Below are 16,739 nucleotides of genomic sequence, written 5' to 3' on the forward strand. Positions count from 1 at the left end.
CTTATGCTAGGAGCTGCTATTCTCTGAACCTCTAGAAAGAGGTATGAAGACGTCTGTCTCAGACAAGCCTAGAAATGTCCAAATGGCTTGTTTCTTCAGACTGCCATCCAGACCCATCATGGGATTAGACTCTCAGACCCTCACCGAAGTCCGCGCATTGTTGTGGGGGGGGGGAGGAAGGCAGCCAGCACTGAGCCAGGATCAAAACCGCCATGGGAACCAAGCAGCACTCAAACTCACTGCAGATGAGACCTGGGGCAAGCTTGCTCCCAAAGGAACAGTCTCTGAGCCTCTGAACTGTTGAAGCAGGTTGGCCATAAAGGAATCCAGCAAAGCAGGTGCCTGAGGGCTAGAGACCTCTAACCTGAGAGTCTATTTCTTCTCATGGATATAGATGTCTCGGGGGAACCGAGACCCTCTGCAGCACGAAAAGCCTCATGATCAGATCGGACAAAAAAAACAACCCCTAAACAATACTTAGAAAATAAACCTGAACAAGTGGATACTTGATAAGATATTGATAAAAACTGATAAATAAATAATTAAAAAAAAGAAAGAAAATAAACCTGAGCAGATAAGACAAGCTCCTACAACTTCGCATGTAGAGAGAAAGACTGAGGAAATCCAGCACAGCCCAGAGTGAGGGGAGGCAGAGCAGAATATGTAAATGAGGCTCTCTACACACTTCACAGGCATGGAGGGCTAAAACCCATTGGTCAAGACTAATGTTCTTATTGCACTAGAAATGTAATTAACAAAAGGCTTCACATTCAGCAGTCCCTTTTGTAAAATATTCTGATAATGAGACCACATAGGGCCCCCATCCAAAACAGGGCTCTATGACTATAAGGTCCAACCATATTCTTCCCATTTCTATATCATGGGTCACTTATGGCAGATTTTCATCTATCCTTGGCATTCAGTTTATTTATTCCATGCCCCACAGAAATGCAGATTATTCAAAATTGGCCAGTACATTGTACCACACCATGACATTTCAATTAGACTGATTTGGTCCCCACAAAACAAATGCATTCCTATTATTTTTAGTTTTTCTTCCAAATTCCTTCTCATTGCAGCCTGAGTCGAAGCTCTCAGTCTTCTAGTTCATAGCTGGTTTCATCGTAGAGTTCAGGACGAGAGGACTTCCTATGCCTAGAGTGTTTCAGCTGGATAGAATCTCCCAGTTCAGCGACAGCATTCAGGACCTGAAACATCATTGCACTATGTCAGATCAGATTAATAGGCTGCTAAGTATTATTTTGATGCCTGAAGCAAATAAGCTGTTGCAAAAAGTAACTAAATAATTTAAGCAAAACAATGGATTGTTGACCTAGAGAGCCTTACTATTATTAGAAGTTAGATTAAATAGAGAGAGGTTCTAGCTGTGCAATTACTGGATAGTGATGTGTATATGATATCCTTAATAGTATTTCAGCAGTATACTATCTGGTTCACAATGTATAATGCAAAAGTATATATTAGGAAAAAACAAACACACTGGTTCTACAGTGAAGTTCTTAATGGAGATGAAAGCTGAAAATGCTACATGAGTACCAGAAGAATATAATTCCTCTCACACACACGTTGGTCTTATCATACTACAGCTAATTACTATTTTTCCATTTCTTTTATGACTGCTTCTTTCTTGCCATTGTTACCACAGAATTTAATTTAAAATCAGCTTACTCCTTGTATACCTCATAACCTTTTTTGAAGGTAAAAACTATAAGTGAGGGTTAGGTGAATTTAAAATAATTTGTTTTCAAATAAAGAAAGGCTTCAAACAAACATTTGTTGGGAATTGATGCCCTGTGTTTTAATCAAGCTTAGAATACCAGTGACCACTCTGCATGGTTGGCTTCTGTGACAGAAAGATACCTCCTTAGTGCATCCTTGTCTGACATGGACAGAGTTCTCAACATCCTACACAAAAGCAGACACCACAGGCAACCTATTTTCATCAGTGGCAGCTACATTACTTTACAAAAAGCTACCACACAAATCTTTAGCTTTTGAATGGTCTTAATTGTCAACTTAATAGTCTTTTTTACATAATTTTCTAAGTAATAGAAGATTAGATTCTTACCTTTGCTAATTTTCTTTCTTGTAAACAGGAATATCAATCTTGACCAGTGGGTATTTAACCTCTTTTACAGCAAAGTCTGTAGAGAGCCTAATTTACATATTCTTCTGCTTCTCCTCCTTTCATTCTGGGCTGTGCTGGATTTCCTCAGTCTGTATTAAAGCAGTTAGTCAGCCCTAGAGTAGGTACAGAAAAGAGAGAAGATGTGAGAATTTTCCCCAAGACAACACAAGTATGTTCTGCTCAACAAAAGCAGCATTAATTAAAACATTTAGCAATGCATAACGAGATGAAATGAAATTTGTGTGCAACCTGCATCAACAATTCGAAAGATACTCAATCGCCAATTTTTAAAAATTTTTTACATTACTGTAATAAAATTTCTTTTACTCCCTGACCTTATGGGCCAGTGGAAGTAATCAAGATGTCTGACCCTCCAGACATGTTTGAGACAGAAAGCAGGCTAACAAACTGACAGGGTAGGCATCAAGACTGATATTCCTGTTTACAAGAAAGAAGATTAGCAAAGGTAAGAACCTAATCTTCCATTCTAGTGCAACAGGAATATCAGTCTTGACCAGCGGGACTTACCAAAATATTCCTACAGATGCTTAGGAAGGGACATATAAGCCTGCTGCCAACATCACAGAACCAAACTCTGCATCTCTTCTGGCTGCTACATCCACCCTGTAAAACTGGTGTGGAGGTGAGATCATGTCTGCCCTATAGATTTCTTCAGGCGAGACAGCACTAGCCTAGGAAAATGACACCCTTCTGATAGAATATGCCTTTACTCCCATGGGAGACTGTTTTCTGCTCCCGATATAAGCCGAAGAAACTGCCAGACGAATCCATCTTGAAATGGTCACCTTTGATACCGTCCCCATCATGCTGCTTTTTGGAGGCTGCAGTGAAGTGAGATCCCGAGGCCTGGGGTGCCTGGTGCTCCTAAATTTCTGTCTCGGGCCTTGGAATATTCTCTGGGAAGCCAACACTCCCAAGTACTATCAAAAATGCTTGGAGCCACAAAAATTTCCCCAACTGGATCCTTGTGGGGCCTGTGGTCTGCTGTCAGGTAAAGACTTTGGCTTACGATCCATCACACTAGCCATCAGATTGTCAAGATCCTTGCCAAAGAGCAAGGGGAGTTTGCTCAGTGTTGCCTTAGAAGCTGAATCTCTTGCCCATTGCCTGATACAGAGCATTCTGCAGGCAGAGATAGTGTATGCTGAGACCTCACTGAAGACCCTAAAAAGGTCATACAGCGCATCCACTATGTAATAAACCCATGCCAGAGGAAACTGGTGGTCAATGCTGTCTTCTGGGTCCGAGTCTCCCGTCCAGCTGAGCTTTGAATGGCATGCACGGATGACAAATGACACCACTGCTGTCACTTTTAGGCCTAGCGCCATGGACTCAAATTGTCTCTTAACAACAAAGTCCTGATTGCGGTCCTGGGAGTCCTTCAGAACTATTCCACCTTCACTGGGAAGGGAGATAAGTTTAGTAACATGCGCCACTAGGGAATCCACCTTTAGTGTATTAAATAGCTGCTGGAACTCAGCATCCATTGGCATAGACTTGGCTATCCTCAGGAGCCCTTCAGAGATTTCCCAGTATTCAGTTAGCATTCTAGTAATGTCTGGAAGCGAGGGAAAAGACGTCATCTGTGCCTTAGTGCTGCTCATGAGTGAACATTGCTTAGCAGAGGTCTGGGGTGACTCCAGTTTTAATGCCTGGAGGGATCCTGTAATGATTCCCTGCAGAGCAGACAGCTTGAACAGCCTGCACACCGTCAGGTTCTCTCCAAGGACCAGGGCTGCCATCTGATTATGGTCTAGCTCATCAAGCTGAGATGCTGAATCTCCAAGCATGGAGGACCCTGACTGAGAAAGCAGAGGCATGGACTCTGAATCATCTTCGTCCAAATTCTGTGCTGCCTGGGTTCCCAACACTTGAGTATGGTTTTGACTAGGAGACCTCATGCCCTTTGTAGGGAGAAGCCCAGGTGCCACTCTCGCTGAGACTCTCCAAGGGGCCAGGCCGGCTTCTGTAGCTTGAAAGAGCTTCATACATCATATGTATGAATTTGGAAGCAAAGCACTGCCCAGGTTGCCCGGAGGGACCTGGCAGGACCTCCTATGATGTCTTCTGGGTTTGTCAGCAGGGCACGTGGTTACGTTTTGCCGAGGACATAAACTTTCCAGTTTCCAGCTCCAGCTGAAATTTCTGGCCCAAGAAACATTCTGTATGAGCTCTAATTCCCCCAGAGGCATGAGAAGGGGTAAAACCCAATTTTGCACCACTCCTCTCACAAGCTACACCACAAGTGGAACAATGACCCACCTCGGACTTGCATCCATCGCAAATATGACATGAATCATAAGAACATAAGATTTGCTGTTGATGGTTCAGACCAGTGGTCCATTGTGCCCAGCAGTCTGTTCACACGGTGGCCCTGCCCAGCAGTCCGCTCATGCGGATCTCTACCTGAGGAGCTCTTCTATGCCCTTTTTAATCAAACACAAGGGGTTTTGAGGCAGATAGAAGATTTAAAATTGGGAAATTCAAGATGGCCATAGCGCTAGTGATTTTAGTGCTTAAAACGGCCCATGGAGGTAAAAAAATAACACAAAAAATTCAGGGAAGGGTTTTTTGGAGGTGGGGAACCCTGTCCCTAACCTCAGAAATCTCTAAAATTAACTTTTAAGGAACTCCCCAATTTTCCAATATGCTGTAATAGCTGGATGTTAGGAGCTGCTCACAGAGAACCTCTAGTCCAGTGCTCTTCAATGCAAGGCCTGAGGCCAATGGCAGCCCTCGAAATCCTCTGTGGAAGGCCTCATCATCATGCTGACTTTTTTTCTGTTATCTTTGACTCTCTACCAAAGCTCATGGGAGAAAAAATTGCTTCAAAATAAATGAAGAGAATGCATTGGGTGATCATCTGGCATCCAGTAATCACTACATCGTACAGTTTAATATTGAGATGGGTGTAGAGAGGGCTCATTGAAAAGTAAAGGTTCTACACTTTAAAAAAATGAACTTTGTTCAGATGGGGGATTACGTCAAGGAATTGTCTGGATGGGAACATCTGGAAGTAGAAATGCAGTGGGCAAAACTGAAAGGAGTTATTGTAAGAGTGACAGACCTTTTTGTGAGGCAAGTAAGTAAAAATAAAAGGAAAAGAAGGCTGCTTTGGTTCTCAAAAGTTGTAGCTGAGAAGGTAAGGAATAAGAGGTTAGCTTTCATAAACTACAAAAGATTGCAAAAAGAGGAAGACAGGCAAAAATATTTGGAAAAGTTGAGAGAGGCTGGTCGAGTAGACAGGAAAGCAAAGATGCAAATGGAAGAAAAAATAGCTAATTCGGTAAGACGGGGAGAAAAATATTATTTAGATATATCAGTGATAGGAAGAAGTGCAAAAGTGCCATTGTGAGACTCAAAAGTGAAGAAGAGAAATATGTAAAAGTTGATTAAAAAAAGGCTGAATTGCTGAGAGAGACAAGATGGCTTCTGGAGCAGGACGCTGAGAGGATCACTCCCATCTCAAAGGTGTATTTTTCCTCTAAAAATCTTTTTTTTGAAGTAACTTGTTTCCATGCCAAAGAGAAGGGGGAAACAGAGGGGTGTCCCTCCACCTACCTCAGGATCCTCGACGCCGAGGCAGACTGTAATTACTGCTTTTACAGTCCAACCTTCCACTTTGGGTGATTCTGCTGCTGCGAGCCGGGAAGCTCACAGCCTGGACAGCGAAATGTCTCTCTCGCTGAGCCCGTGAGGACCGCATACCCCTCCCAAACCTGGGGAAACGTCGGCGGAGCAGAACATGCAGGAGAGCTCCCCCGGTGCATGGAGAGAGGCATGTTCGTTTGCTGCGATAAACCCGGAAGTAGTTACAACTACGCTGACCCCGGTGTCGGAGGTGCAGCGTTCAGGGAGTGTGGAGCCTTTGGCAGCGAGCGGTAGTGAGGTTGTAGGAGCCCAGAGTCTTTCTCTTGGGGCAGAAACTACAAAAAACCTGACTGCTATCTCCTCCCTCAAGCCGTTGGTGAGACCACAGACAGTAACACTGGATTCTATCTGGACTGCAATAGAGAATCTACATTTGGTATGCACTAACTTTGTTTCTATTACCTTGAATTCTACCACTAGGATAAGTTCCTTAGAGACTTCTATTCAACAACATCAAGTGGATCTTAAAAATTTAGAGAAAGTAACAACTGAGACTAAGAATTTGCTTACTAAACAAATGACAGATAAAATGATGATCTTGAGGAAGATTGAAAACTTAGAAAACCAACAAAAAAATCTGAATCCTTAATTTCCTGGTTGCTAAGTTTATGCCGCCTCAAGAACTGTTTAAGAATTTCATGCTGACTGTATTAAATATTCCAGAAGCAACTCTTCCCCCGACACAAAAAAATTTATTATTTAAAACAAATGCAAAAGGAAAAAGCAGTGGAAACTGAAAAAACACAATTGGATGTTTCTGCCATTTTGCAATAATCTGATATTGAAACTCAGGGGCGGGCAACATTATTAGTCTCATTGGTATTTCTACAAGATAAAGAAATGTTGTTGAAATTGTATTTTAATTTGAAACAGGTCACCTATTTAGGTGAAAGGGTATATATATTTCCGGATGTCTCTAAATGGACACAATCTAGGAGGAAATAATTTTTGACTTATCGATCAAAGGTGATTGATTTGGGGGTAGTGTTCCAGTTAAGATTTCCCTGTAAATGTTTTGTCTCCTATCAAGGGAGTAAATATATTTTCTTTGAACCTGCCCAATTAGGTTTTTTCCTGGAGGATAAAGGAATCTCTAAACAGTCCGAATGAAACAGGTTATTAATGCGGTATTAATTAATGGATAGGATAACATCTTACACCGCTCTATTTCCTAATTTGTGATTTTCTTGGGTATATGTTCCCCTTTCCCGAGGGGCTTTATTTAATTTTGTCTTTTCTCCTCTAATTGTGGACTGTATTTGATGATTGTTTTCATTGTTTATTTTTGTTTTTTAGTTTTTTAACTAAGTAAGATTATAATTTTTATATTTCCTTTAACATCTTTGTAAATGGGATGTAATAAAATGATAAATAAAGAAAAAAAAAAAAGAAAAGGCTGAATTGCTTAACAAATATTACTGTTCTGTGTTCATGGCTGAAGCTCTGGGAATGGGACTGCAGTAGCCAAATACGAAAAGTAATGAAGTAGTGGTAGGCTCTAATTGATTTTCAGAGGACAGTGTTTGTGAGGAGCTAGCTAAATTAAAGGTAGACAAAGCGATGGGGCTGGATGGTGTATATCTGAGGGTGTTGAAGGAACTTAGTGAAGTTCTGGTGGCTCCGCTGACTGACCTTTTCAATGCTTAGAGTCAAGAGTGGTACCGGAGGACAAGAGAAGGGTGGATGTGGTCCTTGTACACAAAAGTGGAAGGAAGGAAGAACTAGGGAATTACAGGCCAGTAAGTCTGACTTCTGTGGTAAGCAAATTAATAGAAATACTTTTAAAACAGAGAATGGTGAAGTTTCTGGAATCTGGTGAATTACATGACCTAAGGCAACATGGATTCACTAGAGGTAGGTCTTGTCAGACAAATCTGAATTGGATAGAGGGAGTGCATTAGATGTGGAGTATTTTGATTTTAGCAAAATCTTTGACAGTGTTCCACACAATCTTCAACATATCTAATAAATAAACTGAGTGCCCTCAGGATGGGCCCCAAAGTGATGGGATGGGTCAGAAATAGGTTGAATGGAGGACGACAGAGAGTATTGGTCAAAGGAGATCGCTCTGAGAAAAGGTATGTTACCAGTAGTGTGCCTCAAGTACTGTTCTTGGGCCTGTTCTTTTTAACATTTTTAATAAGCGATATTGCTGAAGGGCTGTCGGGTAAGATTTGCCTCTTTGTGGATGATACCAAAATCTGTAATAGGGTAGACATCCCGGATGATGTGAACAACATGAACCTTGAAGAATGATCTGAAATTTGGCAGCTAAAATTTAATGCTAAGAAATGTAAGGTCATGCATTTGGGCTTCAAAAACCCAAGGAATGGTACAGTTTAGGGGGTAAAGAACTTATATGCATGACAGAAGAGCGGGACTTGGGTATGATTGTATATGATGATCGGCCAAACAGGTTGAAAAGGTGACGGAGAAAGCTACAAGGATACTAGTGTGCACAGGAAGAGATATGGCCAGTAGGAAAAAAGAAGATATTGATGCCCCTGTATAAGATTCTGGTGAGACCTCATTTAGAATATTGTGTAAAATTCTGGAGTTTTGGAAACAAACAGGAGAAACTGCCTTCACACCAGTGAACAGCAAACACAACAACAAAGGTGACCAATTGGTGTTCAGTCTATTTTATTGTAATGGACTTGACAATATTGTGTTTTGGTCTGTAAGGGCCTGCCTCAGGAGTCTAAATGTAACATATAATAAAGAAATAATGTGATAAAAATATACAATTATATCAGCATCCTCTTCATGAAAAAGAAACAAAGACTAAAACAGCCCAAAGGAAGGCTACTAATATGATGCGTGGCCTTCATCATAAGGTGTAAGGGGACAGACTTAAAGATCTCAATATGTATACATTGGAGGAAAGGGGAGATATGATAAGAGACGTTTAAATATCTACGTAGCATAATGTGCATGAGCCGAGTCTCTTTCATTTGAAAGGAAGTTCTGGAATGAGAAGGCATAGGATGAAGTTAAGAGGCATAGGCTCAGGAATAATCTAATGAAATACTTTTTTATAGAAAGGGTGGTAGAAAATGTAACAGTCTTGCGGAAGAGGTGGTGGAGACAGAGACTGTCTGAATTCAAAAAGCGTGGGATAGGCACATGGGATCTCTTACAGAGAGGAAGTGATAATGGGTTACTGCGGATAGGAAGACTGAATGGGCCATTTGGCTTTTATCTGCCATCAAGTTTCTATGTTTCTACTTTAAAATGCCTACTTCCTTGAAGATTTACTAAATAAAAAGTTTAAAGGCAGGCTGCTAGGGCAGATATCATTGACATACAGGTCAGCAGTAGAACTGTCTGAGTCAGGAAAAAGTTTTTTGATTCGTTTTTGCCAATTGAATTGACTCTTCGATTCAATACTATTTGATTTGTTTTCTAAGATAACATAAGAATAGTTTCAAGTTTAATAATAATTTGATTAATCGCTTAATCTAAATTCTAAGCGATGTACATGTTAATAAAATTACAAAGTAAGGGGGATAATACAATAAATAGAAAACTAAAACTAACACAACTATTGACAAATTTGACAAAACTAGGAACATAAGGGAGGAGATGGGTAGGAATTACAATTTGTATAAAAGTTAAAGAGACAAGTAAGGAGGATACATAAGGAAAGGGAGGATAAAAAAATTACTTCAATAAAATTGCAGAAAGAAAGATAAAATTAGTTCAAAGACTAAATGATTAGTTTATAAAGGCATCTTTAAAGAGAAAACTCTTCAGTTTACCTTTAAATTTTTCTATATTGTGTTCTTCCCTTAAATGGCTAGGGAGTGAATTCCAAGTTTGGGGGGCCGTAACTGAAAAGATCAACTGTCATCTAGTATTAATAATTTTAAGGGTCAGACCAATGATCTCTCTAGCCCAGTAGTCCGCCTCACAGTGGCCAATCCAGATCATTAATACCTGGCAAAACCCCAAATAGTGGCAACATTCCATGCTACCAATCCAGGGCAAGCAATGGATTCCCCCCTGTCTGTCTCAATAACAGACTATGGACTTTCCTTCAGGACATTGTCCAAACCTTTTTTAAAACCAGCTACGTTAACCGCTTTTACCACAACCTCTGGCAACATTCTCTGAATGAAAAAATATTTCTTCTTACTGGTTTGAAAAGTATTTCCCTGCAACATTATCGAGTGCCCCCCTAGTCTTTGTACCTGTTATATACCACTCAGGATTTTGTAGACCAATCATATCTCCTCTCAGCCGTATCTTTTCCAAGCTGAACAGCCTTTTTCAGTCTTTCCTCATACGAGAGGAGTTCCATCCCTTTTATCATCTTGGTTGCTCCTCTTTGAACCTTTTCTAGGTTCCTTTCTAGCAACCTTTTTAGTCTTTCCTTATACGAGGAGTTCCATCCCCTTTATCATCTTGGTTGCTTTTTGAACCTTTTCTAGTTCCACTATATCTTTCTTGAGATAAGGCAACCAGAATTGAATGTAATACTCCAGGTATGGTTGTACCATGGAACAATACAGAGGCATTATAACATTCTTAGTTTAGTTAACCATCCCTTTTTATAATAATTCCTAGCATCTTGTTTGCTTTTTTGGCTGCCACCACACATTGGGCGGAAGGTTTCATCGAATTGTCTACAACAGTGGTTCTCAATCCTGTCCTGGGGATCTCCCAGCCAGTCAGGTTTTCAAAGTATCCCTAATGAATATGCATGAGAGAGATTTGCATACCTGTCACTTCTATTATATGCAAATCTCTCTCATGCATATTCATTAGGGATATCTTGAAAACCTGACTGGCTGGGGGGGTCCCCAGGACAGGGTTGAGAACCACTGGTCTACAATGACACCCAGATCATTTTCTTGGGTACTAACCCCCAAGGTGGAACCTAGCAACTGGTAACTATGATTTGGATTATTCTTCCCAATTTGCATCAGTTTGCATTTGTCCACATTAAATTTCATCTGCCATTTGAAAATAGCTTTAAAATTAGCTGGCAGGTATATTTGGCCTCCTTTTCATTTCCTCCCCCTCCCAAACCGAGGGATGGGGAGGGGGGCATCGTCCCTCTCCAACCCCGTGTCATCATGTGTAAACAAAACAAACACTAGTAGGACCTAGCTCATGCTCGCTTTCTAACACCAGCTCTGGCAGGATACTCTTTTCAAATCTGATGTATTGTAATTGCAAAATAGAAAATAAAATTAGTTTTTGTACCCCCCTACACTATAGTCTGGCATATGTCTCCTTCCCCTCCCTCCATGTTCTGGCATCTCCTCTCCTTTCTTTCCCTTCCTCCTTCCCCATGGTCTGGCATCAATCTCTCCTCTCCCTTCCTTCTTCCTTACCCCTCCCTCCTCCCAATTGGGTGCAATTTTTCTATACCCCCTCCCCCCAAGGCTACTCTAACTTTTCGATAATGACCCCTACTTTGTGGAATTCTCTTCCATTATACTTAAGGGCTGAAAAATCATTTAAAAATTTTAAGTCACAACTAAACGCTTATTACTTTAAAATGGCGTTTGAAATAATTCCATTATAAATCTATTTTACTTTGATTAATATAAGGTTTTTACTTTTTCCCATTACCTTTTGTTGTTTTCCTTACTTTTTACCTATAATATATACCTGAGCAATATAAATACTAGTAGAAATACTATCTTTTCTCTAGTCGCTCCCACCCTTTGGAACTCAGTACCGAACCCGTTAAGAGAAACAAAGATGCTTTCCAAGTTTAACTGTCCTTATAAGGATTTTTAAATTTTTCTTAGTCTATCTTTATTGGACTAACTTGTTACTACCCCACCCTCTTGTTTTTCCCTGGTATCCTCCCTTTCCTTAAAATTATATTGTAGTTCTCCCTATTTACCTTCTTTACCTGTTTGTCCAGTCTTGTGTCTTGTTTTATGTCCTTTTTATGTTAATTGTTTTATAGTATATTATTTGTATTACCCTAGTTAAAAATTAGTGAAGACCGCTGCTCTATCAGAGCTATGAGAAGATTTCTGCCTCAGACAAGCTTGACAATGTGGAACTGGCTTGTTTCTTTGGACTAGTGCTGCGTGATTCACGATTCAAATCGATTCACCGATTCGAATCAGGTGAATCGATTTGAATCGATTCAATTAAAAAAAAAATCGGCCTCTCGATGACCGACCCTTCCCCCGTGCCTTCCTAAAAGAAGAGCAGCAGCACTGCCACTTGCTGGCCATCTGCTGCCAGTCCTGCTTGAGGGGGAAGGGTCAGTCGGAAAGGCCTGCATGTTCCCCCAGCTTCCCCGCTTTTACCTTAAGCTAATACGGCAGCCTGCAGGATCGCTGGTGCTGTAGTGATCCTTGCAGCTCCCTGTCGTCCTCTGCGGCACGTTCTGTCTGCTATGATCCCACCCCTCCTCTGACGTCAGGGTCAGGATCGCGGCAGAGGAAACGTGCCACTGAGGACGACGGCAGCTGCAGGGATCACTATAGCACTAGTAATCCTGCAGGCTGCCGTATTAGATTAAGGTAAAAGTGGGGAAGCTGGGGGAACATGCAGGCTTGCGGGGGGAGGGAGGCAGGCCTTCACGGGGGGAGCAGGCCTTTGCGGGGGGGGGGGGGGGCAGTATAACACATTTGCTATACTCATATGTTGAAGATTGAGAGATGCCTACCAGGTCTGTGCAGAGGGAGGAGGAGGAAGGGGTAAGAGAGGGGAGGGGAGATGCCAGACCTCGGGTAAAGTGAAGAAAAGAGAGAGACCAAACCAAAAAGAGGGGGAGGGAAGCAGAGGAGAGGTGCTGGACTAATGGAGAGAGGAAGAGAGAAATGCAAAACCACAAGGGGAAGGGTACAAGAGGGACAGATACTGCTCCAAAGTAGGTGGGCAGGGTGCAGGATGGCAGGATAGATAGTAGGAGAAAGCCTATACCTGGGGAAGGGGATACAGGAGGTAAGGAAGAGAGAAAGACAAAGTTGGATAAGGAGAGAGACATGAAACAGAGATAAGATGCTGGGATACAAGGGGGACACTACTGGAGAGGAGAATAGGGACAGGGACACAGAAGAGAGATGGTGGATCTGTGGATGGTGGAATCCATCGCTGCAGCTGTCGGGGATGGAGATGAAAAAAAGAAAGATTCCAGACCTCTGGGGGAGGAAAGGGAAACAGAAAGGGAGGACAGAGATGGATGGTTAGCATGGAGAAAGAAGGAGTGCCTGATCAGAAGACATCCAAAGCCTGAGATCAACATGATTTGAAAAATGACCAGACAACAAAAGGTAGGAAAAATAATTTTATTTTCTGTTTTGTGATTACAATATGTCAGATTTGAAATGTGTATCCTTCCAGAGCTGGTGTTAGACCGCGAATGTGAGCTAGGATTTAACAGAGAGAGGAAAAGTATTTTTTGTTTGTTTATACCACAGGACCAGTGTGGGTAGGAGAGGGCAAAGGGGGTGAAGAGGCTATAAAAGGGGCGAAGAGACTATAAAATAAACCCACCAGGATGTTTGGAAAAAAACCACCCAATTGAGCAGGAAAATCGAATCGAAAAATCAATTTAATAGGCTGAATCAAATCAAAATTTTTTTTCCTGAATCAGACAGCACTACTTTGGACTGCTGTCCAGTTCCCACATAGGACAGGACCCTCAGACTCCCCAACCCGCACAACATTGTGGGGGAGGAATGCAGTCGGCCCTGATCCTGGCATAAAACATCACGAAAGCCACATAGCCTGCACTCAAGCCCACTGCTGATGATACTTAGGGCAAGCCTGTTCCTAGTGGAACGGTCCCTGAGCCTCTGGACTATTAATGCAGGCCAATCACACAGGAATCATGCAAAGCATGTGTCTGTGGGCTACAGACCTCTGCCCTGAGAGTTTGTATCTTCTTGCAGCCAGAGATGTCTCAGGAGAACTGAGTGCCTGTGCAGCACCAAAAGCCTTGATTACAGGAGAATAACCTAAAAAACAAAGGAATTAAAAGTGAGCAGAACAGAGAAGCTCCTATAACTTTGCTGGAAAGAGTGAGGAAATCCAGCACAGTCCAGAGTGAGAGGAGCAGAAGAATATGTAAATAAGGCTTTCTACAAACTTTTTAGTAAAAGAGGGTAAATACCCGTTGGTAAAGACTGATATTCCTGTTACACTAGAAATGTTTAATAGTTCACAATGACAAGTACTAGTAATATTGCCACAAGGTGGCAGTGTTCCACAAATCAACCAGAATAACTTTCTTTTCAGCTGCATTTAACTCTACTTAACTGGTGCTTCTTCAGTTGTAGTACAGGGCAGGTCACAGCCAATTCCTCAAGTTAGGATGCAAGTGTCTCTCTCTCACTGAAACTGTTACATTGATATTTACACAGCAAATGTGAAAGATGTGGAAAGCAGAAACCAGAGAGGACAAAGGTAGAAAAAAAAATTCTATTTATTTTTTTGCTCTAGGATAAAGTAGTATTGTAGCTGTGTTGATAACTATTTATAAATAGAAAATGGAAATAAGGTGATCCTTTTGTTGGACTAATTGTAATACATTTTTGACTAATTCAGAGACCAAAACCCCCTTCCTCGGGTCAGGATAGGATAGTAAGAGCAGTATACTTTACTGACCTGAGAAAAGAGATTTTGGCCTCTGAAAGCTAATTGACAAATGTTATCAGTCCAATAAAATGGACCAATACCTCGCTGCCGGTATTGGCGACAATACTTGAAAAATTAGTCTATAGACAGCTTGATCAGTTTATTCAGGATCATTGCATACTTGATGGTCAGCAACATGCCTTCAGCTGGCATCACAAAACTCAGACCTTTTGATGCTGGATGAATTGAGAAGTGGATTGGAGAGTGGTGGTCAGCATTTGGCCATTTTTTTCTTGACCTCTTGGCCGCATTTGATACATTAGATTATCAGATATTGTTAAACTGACTAGAAGCTTGTGGTGTTTTTGGGACAGTCTTGGCGTAGTTCGCGTCGTTCCTGTTTGAATTACGGCAGGAGGTGGCTGTAAATGGACAGGTATCCAACCATAGTGAATTAATGGCTGGTTTGCGCTTTCAGCTGCGCTATTCAATTTGTACCTTCTACCTTTGTTTAAGTTGTTGTACGGTTTGGGAGACTCCTTTAGACTTTATGTAGACAACATCCAGCTGTTGCTCCCTGTTGAAGGAAGTTTGGAAGAGGTGGTGGACCGGTTACAGTTGGTGATGATGGGGGTAAGAAATTGGATGGAGGGTGGCTGCCTGAAGTTGAATGTTAAAAAAACGAAAGTGATGTGGTTTCGAAAGGCATAGGTAAATGACGTCCCTGGCTCAATTCAGCTCCTGGATACCTCTATAAGGTTTTCAGAAGAAGTCAAATATTTGGGTGACCTGGTGGACTCCGTGTTGACACAAAAAATTTTCTTTAGGTTGTGCCTCTTGAGAAAAATTAGGCCATATTTGTGGGATTGTACATTTAAGATCATGCTACAGTCTATGGTGTTATCATGCCTTGACTAAGAACATAAGAATAGCCTTGCTGGGTCAGACCAATGGTCCATCAATCCCAGTAGCCCGTTCTCATGGTGGCCAATCCAGGTCACTAGTACCTGGCCAAAACCCAAAGAGTAGCAACATTCCATGTTACCGATTCAGGGCAAGCAGAGGCTTCCCCCATGTCTTAATAACAGACTATGGACTTTTTCTTCAGGAATTTGTCCAAACCTTTCTTAAAATCTGCTATGCTATCCGCTTTTACCATAACCTCTGGCAACACGTTCCAGAGCTTAACTATTCTCTGAGTGAAAAAATATTTCCTCCTATTGGTTTTAAAAGTATTTCCCTGCAGTTTCATTGAGTGTCCCCTAGTCTTTGTAATTTTTGATGGAGTGAAAAATCGATCCACTTGTACCCGCTTTACTCCACTCAGGATTTGTAGACTTCAATCATATCTGTCCTCAGCCTTCTCTTTTCCAAGCTGAAGAGCCCTAACCTTTTTAGTCTTTCCTCATACAAGAGGAGTTCCATCCCCTTTATCATTTTGGTCGCCTGCCTGCAGCCATGTAGAGTGCGTTGCAGGTTTTGTAAAACAGTCAGAATGCTATTTCGGTTAGGGAGGACTGAACATGTGACAGAATATTACTTGAAGTTATATTGGTTAAAACTGGAGGATTGCATACGCTATAGACTGCTGGTGATGGTTTATTTGTGTATGTATGGTTTGATATAGAACATTCTGTCTTATGTCCCATTACTGAAGCTTCGTTCTGTCCATCGTGCAGATTTGCAAATACCGCCTGTTGGGTGTTTGAGGTTGAAGGTTTCAAGAATAAGCATGTTTTCTTGTATGGGTCCCCAAGAATGGAATCGAGTACCTATGTATATATGACAGCAGGGAAATTTATGTACCTTTAAGAGGTTATTGAAAAGACACTTACTCTGTAAAATGAAATGTGGGGACTGAGTTTATGATGGTGTAAGCACTGGCTGCTTATTTATTGGTGTTTTAACCATGTATGGTGTGTGTGTATATGTGTTTTAAATAGTGTATATGTTTTTGCTGTAAACCGCTCTGTAAAAAGCAGGTTATAAATGAATAAACAAAAATGAATTATCTTATTTTCCAGTTTTGTTTTATTCCCCCCCCCCCTTTTGGCCTCCTTTTACGAAGCCGCGATGTAGGGGTGATTCCTGCTTCACCTAATGGTAGGCCTCAGACTCATTTCAAGTCATGAACCATCTTTGCTGTCCTGAAGCAGTCTGGATGTGTTTACAAGAACTGTGTGTGTGCAATCAAGGACATTTGTCCATCCCAGCGTGTTCATCTCCTATGTGAACATTGAGGAGTGTTACTTTATGAACTATGCTTTGTGCTCTTATCTGTGGCACCTACCAAGGCCTCTGCACAAGAAGACTATTCATTCTTGCTGTTCTACTTTGATTGGTCCTGAAGGGTCATCTGACA

The 16,739-nt window shown here is 41.5% G+C and overlaps 1 protein-coding gene across 2 annotated transcripts in view; it reads right to left on the reverse strand.

Moving 5' to 3' along the window:
* Positions 1–907: 907 nt before the first annotated feature.
* LOC117358112 (serine palmitoyltransferase 3-like) overlaps positions 908–16,739 on the reverse strand; it is a 277,511-nt gene continuing 261,679 nt past the window's right edge. The window contains exons 12-13 of one of the 2 annotated variants that reach the window (XR_004538942.1): positions 2,090–2,262; positions 908–1,208 (exon numbers count right to left, since the gene is read on the reverse strand). Coding sequence is in view for 1 of the 2 variants with exons in the window: in XM_033939641.1 (XP_033795532.1) it covers positions 1,095–1,208 (114 nt within the window). In the remaining variant the exon portion in view is untranslated. The remainder of the gene's footprint in view (positions 1,209–2,089; positions 2,263–16,739) is intronic. The other variant, XM_033939641.1, reaches the window with a different exon arrangement.

This window comes from Geotrypetes seraphini, chromosome 3, assembly GCF_902459505.1.
Source record: "Geotrypetes seraphini chromosome 3, aGeoSer1.1, whole genome shotgun sequence".
NCBI classification, from domain to species: domain Eukaryota; kingdom Metazoa; phylum Chordata; class Amphibia; order Gymnophiona; family Dermophiidae; genus Geotrypetes; species Geotrypetes seraphini.